Source organism: Ceratotherium simum, chromosome 35 (genome assembly GCF_057802395.1).
Source record: "Ceratotherium simum simum isolate JZ-2026a chromosome 35, ASM5780239v1, whole genome shotgun sequence".
NCBI lineage: Eukaryota > Metazoa > Chordata > Mammalia > Perissodactyla > Rhinocerotidae > Ceratotherium > Ceratotherium simum.
In genome coordinates, this window is record NC_141934.1 from 13,645,908 (window position 1) to 13,666,885 (window position 20,978).

The 20,978-nt window shown below is 55.0% G+C and overlaps 1 protein-coding gene across 3 annotated transcripts; it reads right to left on the reverse strand.

Moving 5' to 3' along the window:
* Positions 1–1,057: 1,057 nt before the first annotated feature.
* On the reverse strand, positions 1,058–10,477 carry SELPLG (selectin P ligand). Of its 3 annotated transcripts, XM_087424046.1 has the most exons (3): positions 10,319–10,477; positions 9,101–9,217; positions 1,058–2,956 (listed from the first exon to the last, which is right to left on the reverse strand). In XM_087424046.1, exon 3 carries the CDS (start codon positions 2,949–2,951, stop codon positions 1,746–1,748), a length of 1,206 nt encoding a protein of 401 aa, XP_087280172.1. In that variant the 5' UTR covers positions 2,952–2,956; positions 9,101–9,217; positions 10,319–10,477; the 3' UTR covers positions 1,058–1,745. The 3 variants fall into 3 exon arrangements, with proteins under 3 accessions (XP_087280172.1, XP_087280171.1, XP_087280170.1); XM_087424045.1 differs by lacking the exon at positions 9,101–9,217; XM_087424044.1 differs by lacking the exons at positions 9,101–9,217; positions 10,319–10,477 and adding an exon at positions 7,655–9,094.
* Between the last annotated feature and the right edge of the window lie 10,501 nt (positions 10,478–20,978).

A 20,978-nucleotide genomic window follows, 5' to 3' on the forward strand; every position in this document is an offset into this window, starting at 1 on the left:
TCTCACCTTCTCCCCAACCCCTCTCTCCTGAGCTGCAGCCCAAACCTCCCCAACAGCCCTCTCTTGGAACTCTCTCCGCAGGTCACGCCCGGGAGTGGAGGGGTCCTTCGGAAGATCCGGAGTTCGAATCCCGGCTCAGCCACTGTGGGTGGGCCGCTGGCTCCATCTCTCTTCCCATCTGACCCTCGGGGTCGACGTGGGTCCAAAATGTGGTGACGCACGCATGTGGTAAGTGTTGCTTCAACAGGGCAGCCAACTGACCTGATTTGCTGGGGCTGAGGGCTCTCCCACGATACGGGACGTCCAGGGCTGAAATCAGGAAGTGCCAGGCCAACCGGGACATCTGTCACCCTACGCTTCCATCAGGGGTCAGCGAACTGACAGAGCCTAATCCAGCCTGCCGCCTGTTTGTAAATAAAGCTTTCTTAGAACTCAGCCGAACCCATTCATTGATGACATGTCGTCAGTGAATCGCTGTGTTTGTGCCACAGCCATAGAGTGGAGAGGCTGCAACAGAGACCACGTGGCCTGCAAAACCTGAGAAAGCTACTCTCTGGCCCTTTAAGAAAAAGTTTGCTGGCCCCAAACCTTAAATGACGGCTTCTCAGGCCTCCTGGGAGTTGTCCGAAAGCCTGGTGGGCTGCAGCCGGCTGACCCGTGTGAGGAGCGGGTACTGGGTGTTAAGAGGAGACAGGCCCCGTGTGGAACAGAGAGGGCAGGGTGGGCTTCTGGGGAGGACGGCATTGATGTTTGGAGGGGGTGTCTGTCTCAGATTTGAGAGGAACCAAATTCTGAGGCCAGAACTTTATTCAACTCATGGGGGGAGTTGAATAAAGTGGTCCCCGAGGGCCAGACTCCTTTCCCCCTCAAACAGTCTGAAGCCTTCCCCGGCTGCCCAAGGATGCACCAAGAGGCCCCCAGCAACCAAGAGACAACACGGAGGTCAACTAGCAGCCTGTGCAGGGGCTTCCTGAGGGGGCTGACGCTGGGGGTGAACAGCGAGGGGCCAACTCCCCACCCGAGGGGGGCGCCCTGATCCCAAGCACGAAGCCATCACTTGAGCATCCAATATTTATTGGGGGTCTGCGCTGCCCCGGCCCGGGCCGGGCGGTGGGATACCTCAGCGAGCCAGACAGAGCCCGCCCGGAAACGGGGACGCAGGGGAAGGCGAGAGGGCAGGATGGGGTTCCTCTGTCAGCAGACGGGAGCTCGGCGGTCCACACAGTCCCAAAGAAGGGTGCAGCCCTGGGCCTCCAAACCCACCCCCGTCCTCAGAGGCCGAGACCTGGGTTCTCTGGAGAGGTGCCCAAGGAAACCCAGGCTGCCCCAAATGTGGAGCTGCAGGAAATGGCCGCAGGAATCCTGCACTCCTCCCCAGATGCCCCCTTCCTGTGGGTGACCATGTGGCGGGAAGAAGACAGTGGTGGGAGCAGGGGCGGGGGCCTCCGAGTCCTCCCCGGGTGCATGGGCATGAGACCCAGCGGCCGGCCGGGAGGAGGGAGGGCGGCAGCGGGGGCTGTGGAGGGAGCCCCGAGCAGACGGGAGACGAGGCGATTCTGCATGCCAGGCCTGCTTTGGTGGCAGGACCTTGGCTGTTCTCAGTCCTGTGTGCAGCGGTGGCCAGGGTCCCTGCCCAAAAGATGCCCCAGGGAGCTCCGAGGAAGCCCAGACCTGAGGAATGGAGCCTGAGTGCCAGGTGGTGGCCCGCTGGGCCGCGGAGGGAGGAAGGAGGCCAGGTTGGGGAGCTAAGGGAGGAAGCTGTGCAGGGTGAGGTCGTCCCCGTCGCGGTCCTCCCTGGGCCCCGCCTTTGGGCCCCGGCCATTGGGGGTGGGCAGGCCCCCGTTGGCCGTGGCGGCAGGCCCCTCGCCCCCCTCGGACAGCAGCGACGAGATGCAGACCATCTCGGTGGGGGAGTAATTGCGCACGGGGTACATGTGGCTCTTGCGGGAGAGGCGCACAGCCAGCACCACGGTGCACACAAGGAAGATGGTGGCCAGCAGGGCCAGGATGAGGATGGCCAGCAGACACTGCTTCACCGGGACGTAGTCCCAGGCCACCGTGGGGTTGGGGGCCACAGAGCTCGGCGGGGTAAAACTCTGGCTATTTTCCCACGGGTTGGTCGGGCCAGCAGATGAATTGCTTTCTGCCATGGTGGTGCTCCTGTGAGGATCAGAGGGCACAAGAAGGGGCTTGTTTATGCCCCTTGTGGTAGCAGGTCCTGTAGACGGGGCCTTTGAGGTGGCTGGATCTGTGGACAGGGCCTCTTTGACTGATGGTCCCGTGGACAAGACCTTCATGACAGTGGATTCCATGGTCAGCGCCTCCGTGGCTGCAGGTTGTGTGGTCAGCGCCTCCGTGGCTGCAGGTTGTGTGGTCAGCGCCTCCGTGGCTGCAGGTTGTGTGGTCAGCGCCTCCGTGGCTGCAGGTTGTGTGGTCAGCGCCTCCGTGGCTGCTGGCTCTGTGGACAGGGCTCCCACGGCAGCCAGCCCTGTGGATAGAGCCTCTGGGAAGGGAAGGGTTGCAGTGACCAGTGCTTTGGTCAGAGGGCCCAGTGTGACAGAAACCTGCGTGGCCAGTTTTGTGCTCAGATTCCCAACGGTTGTCACTCCTCCGTCCAGGCCAGCAGAGTCCCCTGTGGCCACCTCCAGAGTGGTTGGCTCAGCAGTTCCAGGCCCTGCAGAATCTCTCAGCCCCGATGTTCCCATCACAGCCAGAAGCTTGTGGCTCAGGGGAACAGTCCCGGTGCTATCTTCAAGCATTTCTGGAGAGTCCGTGCCGTCTGTGGTATAGTCTTCGTCTTCTGTAATGTCCTCAACCACGGTCAGCTGTCTCCGGCCCCGGACAAGCAGGGGGCCTGGGGTCCCCGTGGCTCCATCCTCCCTGGTCTCCTGCCTCTGGAGGCCGCTGCCAGGGCCCAGCAGGATCAGCAGCAGGAGGAGTTGCAGAGGCATGGCACCTGGAGGGAGACACGGACAGAGGGACGTGAGGACAGCTTCACCCCGGGCCCACCAGGCACCCTTGACTGCGATCCTAGTCGGCCACAGCCGGGAGTATGTCTGGTCTGGGGCCGGCACCCGCCTTTAGGCTGCCTCGTGACCCGGATGCACATGCCTGGTGCCCAGTAGACCCTCTACGAATAGCAGCTATTCTATTTACCAACATTAATAAAATCCCTCTGGGGGCCCTCAACTCCCTCTATATGGTGCACAGAAATTTATTTGCCTCTCTATCCTTTTCAATTAAAACTTTTTTTCTTTTTTTGTGAGGAAGAGCAGCCCTGAGCTAACATCCGATGCCAATCCTCCTCTTTTTTGCTGAGGAAGACTGGCCCTGGGCTAACATCCGTGCCCGTCTTCCTCTACTTTATATGGGACACCGCCACAGCGTGGCTTGACAGGCGGTGTGTCAATGCACGCCCGGGTTCCAAACCTGCGAACCCCAGGCCACTGCAGAGGAGTGCGAGCACTTAACTGCTTATGCCACCAGGCCGGCCCCCCAAAACTTTTTATTGTGGACAAGACAATCCATTGGGATGCAGAAAGAAAATATTAGAGTTTCTAGTTATATTAACTTCTATGTCATCTGCTTCTTAATTTCCACTTCTGTGTCTATAATATATCAAGAGTACAGTAGAACTGGTATGCAGCTCATCAATAGATCAATGTACATATATTGTCCGCTGATGGGGTCCACCAGTGAAAGAGCCTGGAGACCACAGGTCTACAGGATAAAGCTGCTTGTGAGGACCTTTGAGGTCTCTCGGAGTCTGAACCTGAGCCCCCCTCCACGTTCCTCTGTTCTGCTTTCCCCAACTTGGCTCCCGCCCTGTGCAGCCCTAGCCCGTCCCTCAGATTCTCAGTGTCTCCGCTTGGTCCCATCCACTTTGGCTGTATCCTCGCTCACGCAGTGGGGACGGCAGTACCTACCTCGTAGGCTGTTGTGAGGATGAAATGATGCGCTGCCTCTGTTCCCATCACCAGCCCCAGCAAAGGGCGGCTACTTTGGTGGTTCTTTCAGTAAACCTATCCCGTAAGTCCTCAAGGGCCCAGAGCCATCAACCGCATTAGCCAGGGCCAGGAGAAAACCCAGATCTTTTCAGAACAGCCCTGCCCTCGGAGAGTTGACATCCTCTCATTTGCCTGTGGGTAGGGCCACTGCCCGTTCTGGTATCACCCTTCAGCCTCCCCACCAGGTAGCCAGAAAGGGCCACGTCACTGCTCTTTTTCTCAGCGGTGTGAACACTCGTGTTTTCTGGTTTTCTCTATCTTCCCTTATGCTCCCCCTGGCGCTGCCTGGTGTCTGTGGGATTCCAATTCTTGCCCTTGAGGATCCTGTGGTGAGCGACAGCTGCGTTCTGGGGCAGGATTCAGGTATTCCTGGGGTCCCTGGATATAATACGCTTCAGCAGGATGCAACCCCCAGCACAACGCCCGGGAGAGAGGCAGCCTGGATAATTTCCGAAACCGTCCCCGCACTTCCCGTGATTCAGAGCAGACAGCAGTTGTGCATCATTCCTTGAGTGACTGTAACTTACTCACAGGTCCCTCAGCTTCCAAGCTCGATCCGACCTCCTTCACACGTTAGTTAGAATTATGTTGGTTTCTAAAATGCCAGTCTGATCACATCTTAAAATAATTTCTTAAACCAAACTTTTATATTTGCAGCAGACACATCTGGCCCTCACAATTATCCTTTCACTGAAGAGGGATGGGGCTCAGAGAGGTGAAGCAACCTGCCCAAGGACACACAGCTGGCAAGCAGCAGAGATCAGATTCAAACCCAGTGCAGATTCAGAAAGGCTTTGTGGAGGGACCTGACCTAGCTGAGGGGGCAGAAGAAGCAAAGCCTTAGAAGAGAGATTAGCTTGCTGTGTTTGTGGCTGGGGTTTGTGGCTGGGTGGAGGACCCAGCTGGGAGAGGGAGGGCAGAGTAAGAATAGGGAGGACCTTGAAGCCACATCACCCAGAAAGTGACATGTATCAGGAGCCGGGCAGGGCACAGGACTGAGAGCACAGACTATGGGGTCAATCAAAAGGGTGTTCGAGTCCCAGCTCTGTCCCTTACAAGCTGTATGACCTTGACACAGATCTTTGCCTTTCTGAGCCTCAATCTTCTCATCTGTAAAATGGGAGTAAATAGAATGTATCTCATAGGGCTGTTGAGAGAATGCAAAGAGATGATGGATTCAAAAGTTCCAGGCTCACAGTAGGTGCTTAATAAATGTGTCTCACATGCACACGCACACACACATTCTTTGCCTTCCAACCCGCCTTCAGGAGGCAAGATTTCTTTGCACATGGGGTTGAGTTCTTATTTGGAGGAAGAGTATACGGCCCAACCTTGGCCCCACTGTCCTGGGGGCAGGCGCCTTCAGAAAGAATATTTCATAATTATATAAAGAGTTGCCCACCACACCCACTCGGGCCCGTTCTTGGTTCCTGGAAGGCAGAGCCCTCAGCCACTTCCAGGAAGTAGAGCGGGAGGGGGCAAAAACACAAAGCCCAACCCACCAGTTCCTGGGTTGGGGGAGGCATCTTGGTGGGTCAGGGCCCGACCTTCTGCAGCCCGGAGGCTGGGGGGTTACCACGGAAGGTGGGCTCTCGCCTTTGGTTGCCCTCTCCCCTCCACCTATCCCACAGTCCCCTGCATGTAGAGGCAGCTGGGGTCGAGGAGAGACGACTCAGCCGCTGTGTAACCTATGCAGGTCGCTTCACCCTCTCCGAGCCTCAGTTTCCTCATCTGTAAAATGGGCGCTATGGCTTCAAAGAATGGTCATGAGAATCAAACGAGATGCCACAGGGAAGGTCTCAGATGCTGGCCTGCAGCAGGGGGGATTTTATCTGGGGGCTCTGTTAGGGGCTGTGGACAGAGGCGCAGAGGAAAGGGAGACCTCAGACTCAGGGAAGGTACAGAGCTGGCAACTTCCTTTCCTCTCCCGTGGGCAGTTAAGGAAGGTGCGGGGCGCTGTGTGAGAGGAGAGAGCTCTCGTCTGTTGAGATAAGATGGGACACACTGGGACAGCCCATCTCTCCCTGCCTGGGCCTCCCAGCTAGCTTGTCCCGGACGTGCCGGTGTTAGCACTGAAAATCCCTTGTCCCCACATCCCTCAGCCTGGTGCCTACCACCCCATGGGCTTCAAGGGCAAGGGACCACAGACACAGCAGCCTCCAGCCAGGCCACGGCTGCAGAGGCATCCACCCATTTCACAGGAAGAAAACCCAGATCCCAGAGGTTCTGTGGCTCCAAGGGGCCACGCAGACAGCAATACATGAGCGGGGCGGAGCATGAGCACTGTGTACGGCTGGCAGGATAGTAATTTTAAATTTGCTAAAATAAATTTATTGCAATACAACGAAAATGATGCACTATGAAGCCCCCACTGCAGATGGGTTACTTCATGATCTCATCAGACGGGGACCTCATTCGTCTTCACTCTGGCACTGGCTGCTATGATTCCCATCATACAGATGAGGACAGCGAGGCTCAGAGTGGCGACTCGCTTCCTCCAGGCGCCACCTGCAGTGTGAACCCTGGCCATTGTGTGTTTTGGGTTTTTTTTGGTAATGAAAGTACCCGACTTCAGCTGCGATTGCATCCACTCCAGGAAGGCCATCTCCAAGAACCACATTGCCAGCCACAGACTAGACAGAGAGCCGGCCGCCTCCCCCCTGAGGCCCCTCTGTTTCAGAGATCTTGGTTGATTTCAGTAACTGACCACATAGGGCCCCTTTTTTTCTCTCTTTCCGCGCTTTAAATGCTCGCTCTTATGTTTTAATTCACCAATAAAATGTGAGCCCAGGTGACTCTAGGCCCCCACTCTCCACCCCAATAAAAGCAGAACCCTGGGCCCGTGCGCTCTCTCTCTCTCTGCCACCTCGTGTGTGGCCCCACATGTGCCGTGTCACTTCCAGGACCTGTGAGTAATAAACCTTTGTTTTTTCAAACTTTCCTAATGGTTATTGCTGAGGGCGTCTTGCACTCATAGTAAGAACCACAAGGGCTGGTCCAGCCGCAACACTGGTTATTGACAGGCTGAGCCCGGCACAGAACCCCGCCTTTGGTCTCCTCCGTCCTCTGAGGGCAGGAAAGCAGTCGCTCACCACAGGAGCAGCTGGGCAGGGCTCTGAGAAGGGCAAGGAACTGCCACATCCTATTTGTCTTGTCGCTTGCCTAACAGAGTAGCAGATACTGCCCGTTTCCTGTCTTTCACCCTAAAACCAGGTTGCTTCTGCCCCGAGCCCCACCCAGGCGGTGTGCGGGGCAGGCTGCGAGGGCCACACCCCAGCTCCAGAGACCACGCCGTGCAGCCGCCCCGGAATGCTCAGGAAAGATGCCCATGGGGCTCTGAGAAGCTTGGGACCTGCCACTCAGAACCTCAGATCCCAGGAGTCCCAGCGTTCCTGAGTTTGGAACCTCAAGATCCGAAAGACAGAGCGTCTCAGGCTGTGAGTTGAGCAGCCGCCAAGAGAAGGCAAGGCTCCTAATCAACAATTTGGTCGAACTGAGGTCCAGGTGTCCCCCAGATCCCAGTGCAGGTCCAAGTCCCGGCGACAGGACAGACCCCAGCCCGACTCGGGATCACATCCAGTATCAAACCAGATCCAGTCCCAGCTCTGTCACTGACAAGCTGTGTGACCTTGGGCAACTGAACTCACCTCTCTGAGCCACGGGTTCTTGTCTGGAACACAAGGGCAGCGGTAGCACCCGCACCGCGTGGGGCTGTTGCAGGGTGAAGCGAGCTGGTCCAGGTTGAGGGTTTAGCTGATAGTAAGCTCTCAATAAAGGACAGCTAGTGGCATTGTTAGTCTGCATCGAGAGCTGTGTTCCTGAAAATTCCCACCCCGCGGCAGTTTTGACACACCTCTGACCTTGTCAGTCAGAGAGGGCCAGGGCAGGGGGCCCTAGAAACCTGTCTCCACCGCAAGCCCTGGGCACCATGCACAGCCTCAACCTCCCCTGGTTTTCGAACTACACATATCGAGTCTAGACAACATGCCAGGCACTGTTCTAAGAGCTATACATGGTTAGCTCACCCAGGCCCCACAACCTTCTTGTATTAACCCCGTGTGAAAGATGAGGAAACTGAGGCCCACAGCCTGTGAGAGAGGGAGCGGGAACTTGAACCTGGGCGGTCTCGCTCCACAGCCCGCCTCATAGTCACAGCCCTATGTCACCCACAAACAAGGTCCATTCTCAGGAGCCAGAGCAAATGCCACCTCCTCCAAGAAGCCACCCCGGATTGCCCAGGCATACTCAGTCACTCCCATTGTTTAAACCTTTTTAAATGTTGGCTTACTTTCCACAAATTCATTCCCATTGGCCCATAAACTCCAAGAGGACAGGAACCACAGATCTCTTGCTGCTCAAGCTACGTGTCCAGGGCTCAGCAGACGGGCAGCTCCTCAGCGGCCGTGCCCACTCATGACACTTGCCCTTTGGAGCACAGGCACCGTGGCTGCCCCGCTGCCCCCACCAGACAGCAAGCTTTTGGAGGGCAGAGTCTCCACCGGATCCCCAGCACCCTCAGGCCGGGCACCCGGGGGCTCGTTACAGAGCTGTCGCAGGAGGGGCCGTGTGTATGACACGGGGCAGCCAGCGCAAGACGTGCTGTCCTCAGGCTTTTGGCCTCATATTTGTCCTCCTGCACTTCCCGACCTGTTGTCATCATCTACCCCACCCCGTGGAGGAGCCTTTTGAGAGGTGCTTCTTTCCTCATTTCCACCCGCCGTGAGATTTTGATTCCGCAGACATACCTGTTTAAGGTTCTGCGGTCCTTTGCAGGGACACACACCATAGCGACACCTAAGATGTTTTTTGCCCCCCTCCGCAAAAAAAACCCCAACTTTCACCTGTAGGATCCCAAGTTTGCTGACCTGGTACAGAGGAGGTGAGGCACAGGAATTCAACGAGACCTACAGTTGGTTTTAGTTTAACTGACGCTTGTCAGAGGACACCTGTGTAGACGGACAGATGGACAAGCAGACAGACACCCCCAGCACCCCCGCCAGCCATCCTATCTCCTTCTAGCCCGAGGGCCTCCCACTGCCATCTTCCTGCTCACGCTCAGCCAAGGGGACTGAGAGACCCAGGCCCGAGGTCACCTGGGCTCCATGAGTGTCCTCCAGCCAGATGGGGCCGCTGCAAGACCGCGCTCGGCCACCTGCCGGCCACGCCGCCGGGGGCAGCTGCTTCTCCCCTCTGAGCCTCAGTTTCCTCATCTGCAAAAACGGGGCACTGTTCACCCGCCAGGGTTCTCAGATGATTCCCCGCCCCTCTTGGTGGGCCCGCTGAGGCCCGGCCGAGGTTCCCAGGACGCGCCCGGGACAGGGCCCCAGAGGCCCGGCAGCCCAGCCCCTTCCGCTATCCAGGTTTCAGTCTCCCCTGGCTGCCGGCCACGCCTGGTGAGGGAGGCATCTCTCATTCAGGGTGCGGCCAGTCCGTGCCTCCCCCAGAGGAAGCCCGGGGCCCGGGGAGCCACCTCCTGAGCCCCCTGCCCACTGAGAGATCTGGCCCCAGGGACTCGAAGTCAGAGATGGGAGACAGAAGAAAGCAAGAGGGTCCAGGAGGGAGGAAAACACAATTCCAGGCGACCGGAGTCCTGATCCTTGTCTATAGGGGGGGTGTGTATGAGTGAAGGGGACACTGCTTTAGCCACCAGCTCCCACCATTGTCCTTCACACCCCTAAAGCACCCCAAATACAAATTAATAAGAATATTCTAGTTATTATTATTATTTTCTCTTTTGCTAGCAGTAATATCTTAATTCTAGCATTTTAATAATTTACTACGGACAAGCGTCATTTTCTCAATCTTATAAAAAAGCGTGAAGAATGCAGCTTTGGAAATGATATTTTCATGGCCCCATAACCTAGGCGGCTTCCAGATGAATCCCGCACGCCCTCCTCCTTCCTGGACTCGCCCAGACCCAATCCCAGCTCCGCTCCTGAGCCCTTCACCGCTCTGGGCCCCGGTCTCCCACCCATGAAAACAGGAGGAGCATGATTTTTAGGGAAGCGGTCCTGATTTCTCCAATTTTTCAAGTTTGGAATGCCCCCAAGCCAGCAGCTGCTGGCAAATCTGACAGGGAGGGCTGGATGGAAGTTGACGGGAGCAGGAGCCGGAAGAGACAGCAGAGTAAGGCCACAAGCTCCAGGCAGGCCTTGGGCCCCAGCCCGAGGGGCTTTGGTCAGCCCTCCCCAGGGCTGCAGCTCAGGGAGGCCCCGAGGTCCTGCCATGGGTCTGCCCTCGGCTAGCAGGCAGGCCCGCTGGGCCCTCCGGTCCCCCAGCCACTCCGTGCGGTTTTGCAAGCCGGCACTTACCGCGCTCAGCAGAGCATGAGACAGCTGCCTCGTGGACCCAGGAGAAGTGGCTTCTCTGCTCTGGCAACAAGGACACAGCCCACACCGCCGGGCGCTGCTGTGGCACCCCTGCCGTGGTCCCAGGCCCCGCCAACCCCCAACGACTGTGTATGAAAGAAGGAAGCGAGAATGTGGTTACTCATGGCCACGTGACGGCCCACACCCCCTTGTTTGTGACAGCTTTGGTGACAATCTTGATTGAGACTGGGTGGTAGTGGGAGACGGGGACCCACTCATCCTGACACTGCTCCTGGATTCCGGTAACCGTGAAACCACCAAGAACCAGGTGGAAACTTCCTGGGGGCCCCTGACAGGGCCCAAGCAGGGAAAGGCCACAGCATTACTCCACGGGTGATGGAGAGTGGGGGTGAGTGGGGTCTTCACCCTGGAAGGAAGTGACCAGATGCAAAGGAGGTGACCAGGACAATTCTCCATTCTTGACCAAGAAAGGAGAGGGAGGAGAAAACAGAACACAGACCTTGCTGAGCTGCGCAAATATGACGTAGCAATGTAGTCATTCTCGTGAGATCCAGCCTCTCGAGGCGCACAGTGGTCCTTTTAGTTGTCATCAAGTACCTCTCTGGGGAGCTAGACTGCAAACTCCCTGAGGGCCAGCCCTGCTTTTTCACTTCTCTATCCTCATCCGTTCATTTCGCCAACTCTGGCCCTCCGGCCCTCCCGTAGCTCTTCATCTCATGGGGAAGCCAGTAACTGAAGAAATGAGCAGACACAGTGAGGTCATGTCACCCCGGGATGAGCCACGGGGGCCCCCTAACCCACTCTGGGGGGGAGGGGTTGCCAGGAGAATCTTCCAAGGAGAAGAGGCACTTGAGATGACAAGTAGGGGTGGGCTGGGTGGGCAGCCCAGGAGGAATGTAAAGCCATCCCAAGCAGAGACACAGCCTGGGCAACTGGTGGGAGGCCTAAGAACACACAGAACTCTCAAGGAAGCGAAGGCAGGGGTTGTCGCCCAGGTCTGGCCTGTGGCTTTGCACAAGGTGGGGCTCAAAACGTATGCAGAGAGAGGTTCATACCCTGCCTCGCACACAGGTCTTTTTAAAATGAAAACCAGAGAGCCAGTGGGTGTTCACCATGACAGAACCTCCATCACCTTAGGAAGCTACAGCTAGGAGTGGCCAACTACTCAGCCAGTCTGCACAGACAGGAAAACTGAGGGCCCACAAGCACAAAGGAGACCGTTGGACTCCCCACTCTTCTCCAGCAGGTTTGGAAAGAGCCAGCCCTCTGGGCAGGGGCTGGGAAACTCTGAACACACCAAAGTCAGGGCTGGAAGCCGTTCCCCGGTACAAGCGTTCCAGATCGGTTTCCATAGCCTGAGTCCACAAGCACATGGCAGGCAGGGCAGTCCCTCTGCTGGGATGGCCCAGGTCCCCACCCCTCACCCCAAAATCCAGCTCATCCTGAACCAGAGCCCAACACCAGACCCACAGGTCTGAAGCTGACAGCGAGGTCCCCAAGAGGCAGAGGATGAGGGGAGAGCACTGCCCAGGAGTCAAGGGCCTGCGTAACCCTGGGGTGCCTTCCCCCATCCAGGCCTCGGTTCTCTATCTGTAAAATGGGAAGACTCCAAAGATGGAAGGTTCTCCAGGAACTGGAGGGGGGGTGTGCCGATGGCCAAGTCAGAGGGACACGAGGGCAGCTCAGAGGGGAACGTCCGGCGGGCCAATCGCCCATCTGTTGAGGTGGAGAGGGGAGCAGCCCCGACCTTACACAGGAAAGACCCAGCGAGAGTCGGGCTCGGCACTGACGAGGGACTCTCCGTGCCTCAGTTTATACAGAGGGTGACCAACCGTCAGGGTCTGCCTGGGACTGAGGGGCTCCGGGGACGTGGGAGTTTCAGCGCTAACACCAGGTGAGTCCTGGGCAAAGCCAGACAAGTTGGTCACCCTCGAGCAGGGCCAGCCCCTCCCAGGCCACGGGGTCAGGGGAGCTGGGCATTTGTTAGGCTCCAAATGGGGCGTCAGAGGCCTTCAGCCCCACCTGTGGCATTGGGGTGAGGGGACTGGCTGGGGGGTCCGGAGTGAGTGGATGCAGAGCCCCACGTCCCCCAGATGCGTCCTGTCCCCCCCGTCCCCAGAGCAGCCAGAGCCGCTTCTCAGGAGGGTGGGGCACAGCTGGGGAAAAGGTAACTGACACAGACCTGCCCCCAGTCCTCTATGCCCTGAGCCTGGAAAACCATCCTGAGGCAGTGCCCTGAAGGGGACAACTCGCAAGACCAGGGGCCCCATAACTGGCCTCTTACGAGCTGTGTGACCTTGGGCAAGTCACTGCTCTCAAGCTTCGGTGTCCCCAGCTGCAAAGACTTGTCATCCAAACACACCATCTCCTGGGCCTCTGCTATGTGCCAGACACCGTGCAGAACGCTCTGCCCGTATCAGCTCCTCTAATGCTCAGAGCAGCCTTTGGAGAGGAGGAGACTGAGGTTCAAAGCGAGGCTGTGCCTTGCTCAGGGTCACACCGAGGAAGTGGCAGAGCCAGGGCATAGGCAGACAGAAAAAAACCCTGGATCTCAACCCCTAGCCTGGCTCCGTGCCACTGAACATCTGAGCTCCGAGAGTCTTCTCTACACCAGCGTGCACTCTGCGTACGGGAAGGCAGGAACTTAGCTGCAGGTAAGCGATTGCAAAATAAGACCTGCACAGCTGAATTTGCCTCGTAGGGGAGCAAACATTGGTAAGAGGATTCCACTGCATGTCGTCTGTGCGAAGACCATAAAACCACATCTCGTGGCACCTGACGCCCGTGAGATTCAAGCATTCAAAGTGAGGTTTCCACTTCTATGAATGGAGCCCAGAAAAATACTCCAATACGCCTTCAAAGATCATAGCAATGATATTTAATGTAAGAGAAGTTTCAGGGAAAAACAGACAAGTCCCACACTCCCTGTCCCTGGACGGAATATAATGCAAGCATTAAAGTGATATTTATGTTGAACGCTTATAAAGCACTCACGTCCTGTTAGGGGGAAAATGCAGGGTATAAACATGTATAAAGAGAGACTTTCAGCCGTGTGTGGGCGCTTAGAGGACAGACTGAAGAAATGCTCACAGTGCTCATCTCTGGTGGCGCAATTATGGGTGATCATTTCCTTTTGAATATATTTTCCTTATCTATGTTTTTATTTATTTATTTATTTATTTTGAGGAAGATCAGCCCTGAGCTAACATCCATGCTAATCTTCCTCTTTTTGCTGAGGAAGACGGGCTCTGAGCTAACATCCATTGCCAATCCTCCTCCTTTTTTTCCCCAAAGCCCCAGTAGATAGTTGTATGTCATAGTTGTACATCCTTCTAGTTGCTGTACACGGGACACGGCCTCAGCATGGCGGGAGAAGCGGTGCGTCGGTGCGCGCCCGGGATCCGAACACGGGCCGCCAGTAGCGGAGCGCGCACACTTAACCGCTAAGCCACCGGGCCGGCCCCTTATCTGTGTTTTTAAATAGAAAAGTGTATATAATGATGTATATGGTAGCTTTATCATCAGGAAACAGATCTGAGATGGCACAAGGACTTGACAGACATCCTAGAACCCAGGACAGCCAGCTATCTGCAGCTTTCGTCTGTCTCCGACTTTTTGGGGTCTTTTAGGGACAGCTCCTCTCAGGTCTCAATCCTGTGTTTCTCAGGCTGCCAATCATGGTTTCCCAATGTCCCTTGGCCACAGTGATTATGGAAGATTCTCTGGAGGGGTTTAGGAACCTGCTCAGACATATAGACTAAACTCCTAGAAAGCAACTTATTCTCCAGAATAGGATCAGAGAGCTTTTTCTAAAAGGCCAGAGAGTGAAGCTTTTCAGCTTTGTGGATCTGTCACAACCATTCAACTCTGCCATGGTAACATGGAAACAGCCATAGTCCTTATGTAAATGAATGGGTGAGGTTGTGTGCCAATAAAACTTTATTTAAAAAACAGGTGGAGGGCCGGATTTGTCCCCCAGGCTGCAGTTTGGTGACCCTTGACCTAGATAAATGGAAGTCATTGGCTAGGAAGAGGACCAGAATGGAATAAGAAGTTACCTACCAGGTCCCCACTGATGGGCACAATAAACTGGTCCCCTCAAGACTACGCTGCTGGCCTTCTCAGTGCAGTGCATGTTTATTGAGCCCTGACAAGTGCCAGGCACTGAGATGAGCCACAAACGGGGGACACACACCGTTCTTGGCCTCTTGGGGCCTAGAGATGAGTGGTCAGGTCAAAAGCCACCAGCCAGGGCCACTCAACGTGGCTGGGTGGAAAATATTTAGTGCAGACCAACGCAAGGACTCAGGAAAGGGCTGACAGTAGGTCAGGCTGCAGATGTGGGCAGAGGCCAGTCGCCTCCCCTCTGACTCCCAGAGTCCATTTACCCTAAAACTTAAGAGCAAAACACGCTTATAGGTCTCACAGTGCCAGCCTCAATGAATGAGAGCAGAAGCCCCTTGCCTGCTCCAAGTGCAGAAACTCTCTCCCTATGCAGGATTCAATGGCTCCCCATTGCTTTTAGAACAAAGATTCAAACCCCCAACACAGCTGGCAATGCCTTGACCCCTCTCATCCCTTCCAGCTGCATCTCACTCACAGGCCCCCGTGTTCTCTGCTCCAGCTCCTCCTCTTAGCTCCTCTTATGTTTCCTCCTGACACATGACCTTTGCACGGGTAACTCCTTCTCACTCTTCAGATCCAGTTCATATGCCATCTCCCCAGGAAAAGCCCTTTCTGACCACTCCACGCCCACTCCGTGATCTCAGAACACTGTGCCCCTCTCCAATGGCACGTGATTACTTGATAAATGTCTATCTCCCTGGAAGCTCCAGAAGAAAACTATGTCTGTTTTGCTCACTGTTGCATTTCCTGGGCCATGCACAGTGCCTGGCATATAGGAATAACTGTTACATATACCAGGCGCTTCTTTGTGCCAGGGACTGTCTTAGGCTCTTGAAACAGACTAATTGGTTTAATCATCACAATTGCCCGATGAGGTAGGCACTATTAGAAGTCTCATTTTATAGATGAAAAAACCAAGGCCCAGAGAGGTTAAGTAGTAAGGTCACACAGCTAGTAAGTGGCAGAGCCAGGGTTTGAACCCAGGCTATCTGATTACTGAGCCTGCATTCAATCTCAATAAATATTTGCTGAATAAATATACAAATTGCCCCAGCCTCTCTTGGCTGACACTGCCTGCTATGATTGGTCCAAGGGGATGCAATGCTCCCTGCCACTCTCCAATGCCACGTGAGCCGCTGGGGCGTGGACAGGAACTGCAATCAACAGAGCCAATGGGTGTCAGGTTCCTCTCTATACTGGAGCCCAGTGTGGGCTAGCCTGAGAACCAAGGGCCACTGATGGGCCTTTGAGGAAAAACGTGCTCCTGGATGTGAACCGAGGCCTGTCTTCGAGGGAACGGATCCTTGGGCCCCCACCCGGACAACTAAAGAATTGATGTCCAAACAACCTACAGCCTCCTTACACCCGGACACTCCTCAATGATGGTCCGTGCGCTAAATGCACTTGCGGTAGCTGACAGACGGAATGCTCGGTGGTGTTCACACCAGCCTCACGGCAGGCACGATCCACATCGCCACTGCCTGTTCAGCTGTGCCTGGGCAGTGGCCCATTGGGTTGCATTGTGCTCCTCTGTTGTTCTGGCTGGGCAGTGGGATAAGGAACTGTTCACACCCGTGACAAGAATAGTGCAGATGAAAATACCATAGACACAGAGAGGGGAAGCACTCAGTGGCCAAAGCCAGCAAAGCTGAGCTTCAACCTGGTATTTCCCAGGCATAAGCTGGTCAACTATGCGTTCAGTTATTGAGGAAAATGAGGAAAAAAAAAAAAGTTAAGCACTCTTGGAATCCTGGAAATACGAATGGGCAGAGACTGTACCTGACGGACCAGGTGTAGCCACAATCGGATCATCTATTTGTAATTTGCTGTGAGCGCACTGTGGCCCCCCCCCACCCCCGCACAGAAGATGCCCATTTCCCTGAAAATGGGGAAAACTGTGGGAAAACGGGGGTGAGGTCTCTCCTAGAATCATGCCTACCTCCCCAAGTGGCGATTACGCCTCCTAGGAAGCTGGGGCTCAGGGAAGGGCCCAGGTGGATTTCAGCCCACGTGGGTCAGACTGCAAAGCCTGCAGCTTCCTCCCAAACTAACAAGAGTCCAGCTGGCTGTGCAGCCTGTTTTTCTGGGGCAGCGGTTGGTTTTTGGATTTACCCGCCATGGGACCCTTTGTTCAAAGGAAAGCAAAGATCTCATAAAACAGGGAGAACAGAGCTGCTCTAATGAAAGGCCCAGCCCTGGAAGGGCACGGTGGGCAGGGAGGTTGGAGGGGTCACACTCAACTGCCTGCCACCCGCCCTCACCCTCTTTGATTCACGGGAGGGCTCCCAGGCTGCGATGTGCCAGTCTGACTCATCTAAAGGGGAAATGGCCAGTTTGGGGCCACGGCAGCCGGGATGCAATTCCCCTTCTCAAATGGGAACAGAACTTTCGGGACTTCAGGGGCAGCCCCAGGAGCAGGCTTCTGGGATGGGAGCCTGCAGAGTGAAACCGTTCCTCTACAGTCAAAGAGAACAGGGGATCCCCAGGGCTCGCAGGGTCATCTTGGGCGCTGGAGGGTGGCCGGCGCAGGGGCTGGTCCCAGACCTGCCCAGAGGGCAATCAGATTCAGAAGTGTGGTGCAGACCACCCGGTGCTTCTCCCGAGGAGGGTAGCAGCTGAAGGAATCGAGGCCTCCAACAGCCACCCCGAGCTCCGGAGCTGGGGGAGGCCCTGGGGGCACAGAGATGAAGAACTCCGATCTCAGACCTCAGGGTCTCTGATCAAGGAGACAGACCTGCATGAGGAAGGACGCTTGGCTGCAGACAAACCCAACTCAAAGTGGCTTCAGCGGCAACAGCATTCCAGGGGTCTCTCGTGGAATTTAAGGTCAAAATGCAGCTGGATCTTAGGCACGGACTTAGGGAGCTCAAGGGACCCAGAAGCCCTTTCTCCATCACTGCACACCCGCTCTGCCCGCCTGCTCCCTGGCTTCCCCAACTCCCAGCCCCTGCCAAGGGAAACGCAGATTTGACACCACTGGAGGTGGCTCCAAGGGGCTCACCGGCCCAGCCTGGGGTTGACTGTGGTCAGGGGAGGGTCGTATTCTGGAAGCAAAGTACCGCTGCATGGACAATCCGATAGGTGTCCCCATCCCAGATAACGTCTGTATTTTCAATTCATTCATTCAACAAATATCTATTAACACAACGTGCCAGATCCTGGGGACACCATAGTGAATGAAACAAGTTCCTGTCCTCAGAGTTTACATTCTGCTTGGAGGAGAGTCAGAAAACTCCAGGAGGCAACAGATCTGGCGCTAATAAGGTGTGACGGGGAAGGCGGCAGGGAAGGGGGGTGAAGTGGCGAGCTGGGCAGACACTGGGCATGGGGAAGGGTGGACGGTCCACAGGGAACAGCACATGGAAAGCTCAGAGGTAGGAGGCCTCGCGAACACAAGTGGACATCAGGAGAGGTCGGGGAAGCAGCAGGGCCAGCCTCCGATTGTGAGGATCTTAACTTTTATTCTGAGTGGGATAAGAAGCCATGGGGGGTTCTGAGCCTAAATACCAGGGCCAGCAAGCTTTTTCTTAAAAAGGCCAGATCGTCTATATTTTAGGCTTTGTGGCCAGGTCTCTTTTGCAGCTACTCAGCCGTGCAACTGTAGGGCGAAAGCAGCCGTAGAGAATGCTTAAACAAACAGGCGTGGCTGTGTTCCAATCAACTTTATTTACGGACAAAAATTTGAATTGCACATAATTTTTACTTGCCATTGTTCTTCTTTGGGGTGTTTGTCAACCATTTAAAAATGTAAATGCTATTCTTAGCTTGCGGGGCTGTACAGGAACTTCCAGTGGGATGGATTTGCCTGTGGGCCTTAGTTTGCCCACCCCTGCCTCAGGACCATAAAAGGTTACTCTGGCTGCTGTGCTGAGAACAGACCAAAGTGGGGGGCAACAGGAAGCTTGGTTTGGAAACTGTGATAACTTTCCACGTCAATTTGACTGGGCCACTAGGTACCTAGATATTTGGTCAAATATTATTTTGAGTGTGTCTGTGAGGGTGTTTCTGGACAAGATTTAACATTCGAATCTGTTGACTGAGTAAAACAGATTGCTCTCCCCAATGTGGGCGGGCCTCATCCAATCAGTCGAAGGCCAGAAGAGAACAAAATGGTGGAACAAGAGGGAGCTCCTTGCTGGACCGCCTTTGAGCGTGTCTTTTGCTGCCTTTGGACTCAAACTGAAACATCAGCCTCCTCTGTCTCCAGCTTGCTGACTGGAGATCCTGGGACTCGTCAGTCTCCATAATCGTGTGAGCCTATTCTTTACAACGAATCTCTTTCTCTCTCTGTATATATATGTACACATCCTATTGCTTCTGTTTCTCTGGAGAACCCGAATACAGAAGCTCAGTCTACACTGGAGACCATGGGGGCACAGACTAGCGGGGTAACGGTGGTGTGAGAAGTGGCTGGAATACGGATGTATTTTGAAGCTGGAGCCAACGCAAGCAGCTGCCAGCCTGTGTAGGGAACATGAGAGAGGAGGCAGGAATCCAGACGGGTGGGAGGAAGGGGCCAAGTCAGGGGCCTCTCATACAGGATGCTGAAGAGCACGGACTCTGCCCCGGAGACAAGAGGGGAACCACTTGTGTCTCCCTCAGAGATCTTGACAGATTCTGTTCTAGAAAACATCACCCTGGAAGCAAAAAAGGGAACAGGCGAGTGGAGGCAGAGGAACCAGCTACAAGGCTGTTCAAACAACGGTCTGGCCCCTCTAGAAGGGGCGCCTCCCAGCAGGTGCCCAGACGCCCACGTGGGAATCTCCACCTTGCCGTCTTTTGTGATGGTTTGATCCACTGCCCCTGGTAGAAACTGGCCAGGGTGACCAGAATTCATTTGTCATTTTGGGAACTGCAGTTGAGGGTGGCAGTCAGCAGCCTGGGAGTTTGCTGGGAGTTTGCTCTGCCTCCCTTCTAAAACCCAAATCTTATCTCAGCACAGAAACGAACCTGCAACAACTTCCTGTTATTTATGGGGCAACTTTCCAGTTCTCAGACCTCGTCCCTATAGCCCGAAAGCTTGGATTTTGTTGCTGAAATCCTGAGGGTTGGTTTCCCGACCCTCAGGGCACTGAGCTTCAGTCCAAACACCCTTCCTCGCTGGACCACTGGGGTCATCTGCTCCACTACAATTTTCTCCAGGACCTTTACACGGTCACTGTAAAAATTAAGTATTTACTCAGTAATGCCGAGATGAACAGAACCTGGTCCAGCCAGGGAGATCAGACCCAAATAAAGAGAAGACAGCAGGACTGTCAGGAAGGTCCTGATGGAGGAGAGGCACCCACCCCTCAGCTTCTGCAACACCTCAGGGCCCCCTGGGCACGACCCCTCATACTGTAATCTACTTGCAACACCTGGACTAGCCGGCCGTGAAGGCGGGGAAGGTACTTGATCTGTATTTGAAGCCCTAGTGCACACACCCCGCACAAAGTGAGCTCCTCCTTTGAAACACTGATCACTGCTCGTCTCTTGGAACCCGAAGCTTTCCCTACACCAGAGCTGCCCACCAACCCTGTCTGAATCGATTCTCCCCAGGGCTGCTCCAAGCCCCCCACACGTCATCCTTCCCGGGAATATTCAAGTCTTTGAGATCAGTGTGAGGAATACTCCACTAAAAAACCCAAACAAAAAACTAAGCACCTTGTGGCTCTGTGACACGAGAAATCTGTCCACTCACTTTTCAGCTGCCTTCCCACCTCCTGATTGTCATGCTGAAATGGATTAACTTCTTGTCTTCTGACCCTATGCTCCCTGGGCAACGGGGTTGCTATTGCTTTCCGGTCATGTGAGCCGTGTTCTTCACCCACACTCCCTCATCCCCATTTACTAACTCAGAATCTTAACATCAGTTTTCTTACCCAGTTTCATTTCCACGCAATAAAGTAACACTACATTGGGGGCCAGCCCTGTGGCGTAGTGGTTAAGCGCACACACTCCGCTGCTGGCAGCCCGGGTTTGGATCCCGGGCGTGCACCAATGCACCGCTTGTCAGCCCATGCTGTGGCGGCGTCCCATATAAAGTAGAGGGAGATGGGCATGGATGTTAGCCCAGGGCCAGTCTTCATCAGCAAAAAGAGGAGGATTGGCACGGATGTTAGCTCAGGGCTGATCTTCCTCACACACACACACACACAAAAGTAAAACTACATTGCATTTCAAAGATCCCACCGGCCTCTCTAAACCCACCTTCCTCCTTTCTACCAACCTAACAAACTCAGCAGCCACCGTGTATCCTGGGGTATCTTCAGATCTGGAGCAATTTCTCACTCCCCATTTCTCCATTCCACCTTTTCCAGAAACTTGCAATTAGAGAACTTGCACAAAGCACACTATGACTAGTGTCTCCTAGGAAACTCCTTCCCCCTCTCAATTTGTGATAAACAGTGTGCTGGTGGACGAAATTCCTGGGGTCAGGGACGAGCAATGCTATATCCACACATTAGCCCTCTCGGACTTGAACTGGACACACGCCCCCAGGGAGGTGTTAAGATCCCCACTTCAAATAGAGGAGGCA

Excerpts from the sequence above, each read along its gene's own strand:
- SELPLG (XM_087424044.1), bottom strand. The coding sequence starts at position 7,811 with ATGCAGACTAACAATGCCACTAGCTGTCCTTTATTGAGAGCTTACTAT. Across the intron at positions 2,957-7,654 it reads AGAACCCGTGGCTCAGAGAG|GTGCCATGCCTCTGCAACTC; the intron begins GTGAGTTCAGTT and ends GTCTCCCTCCAG.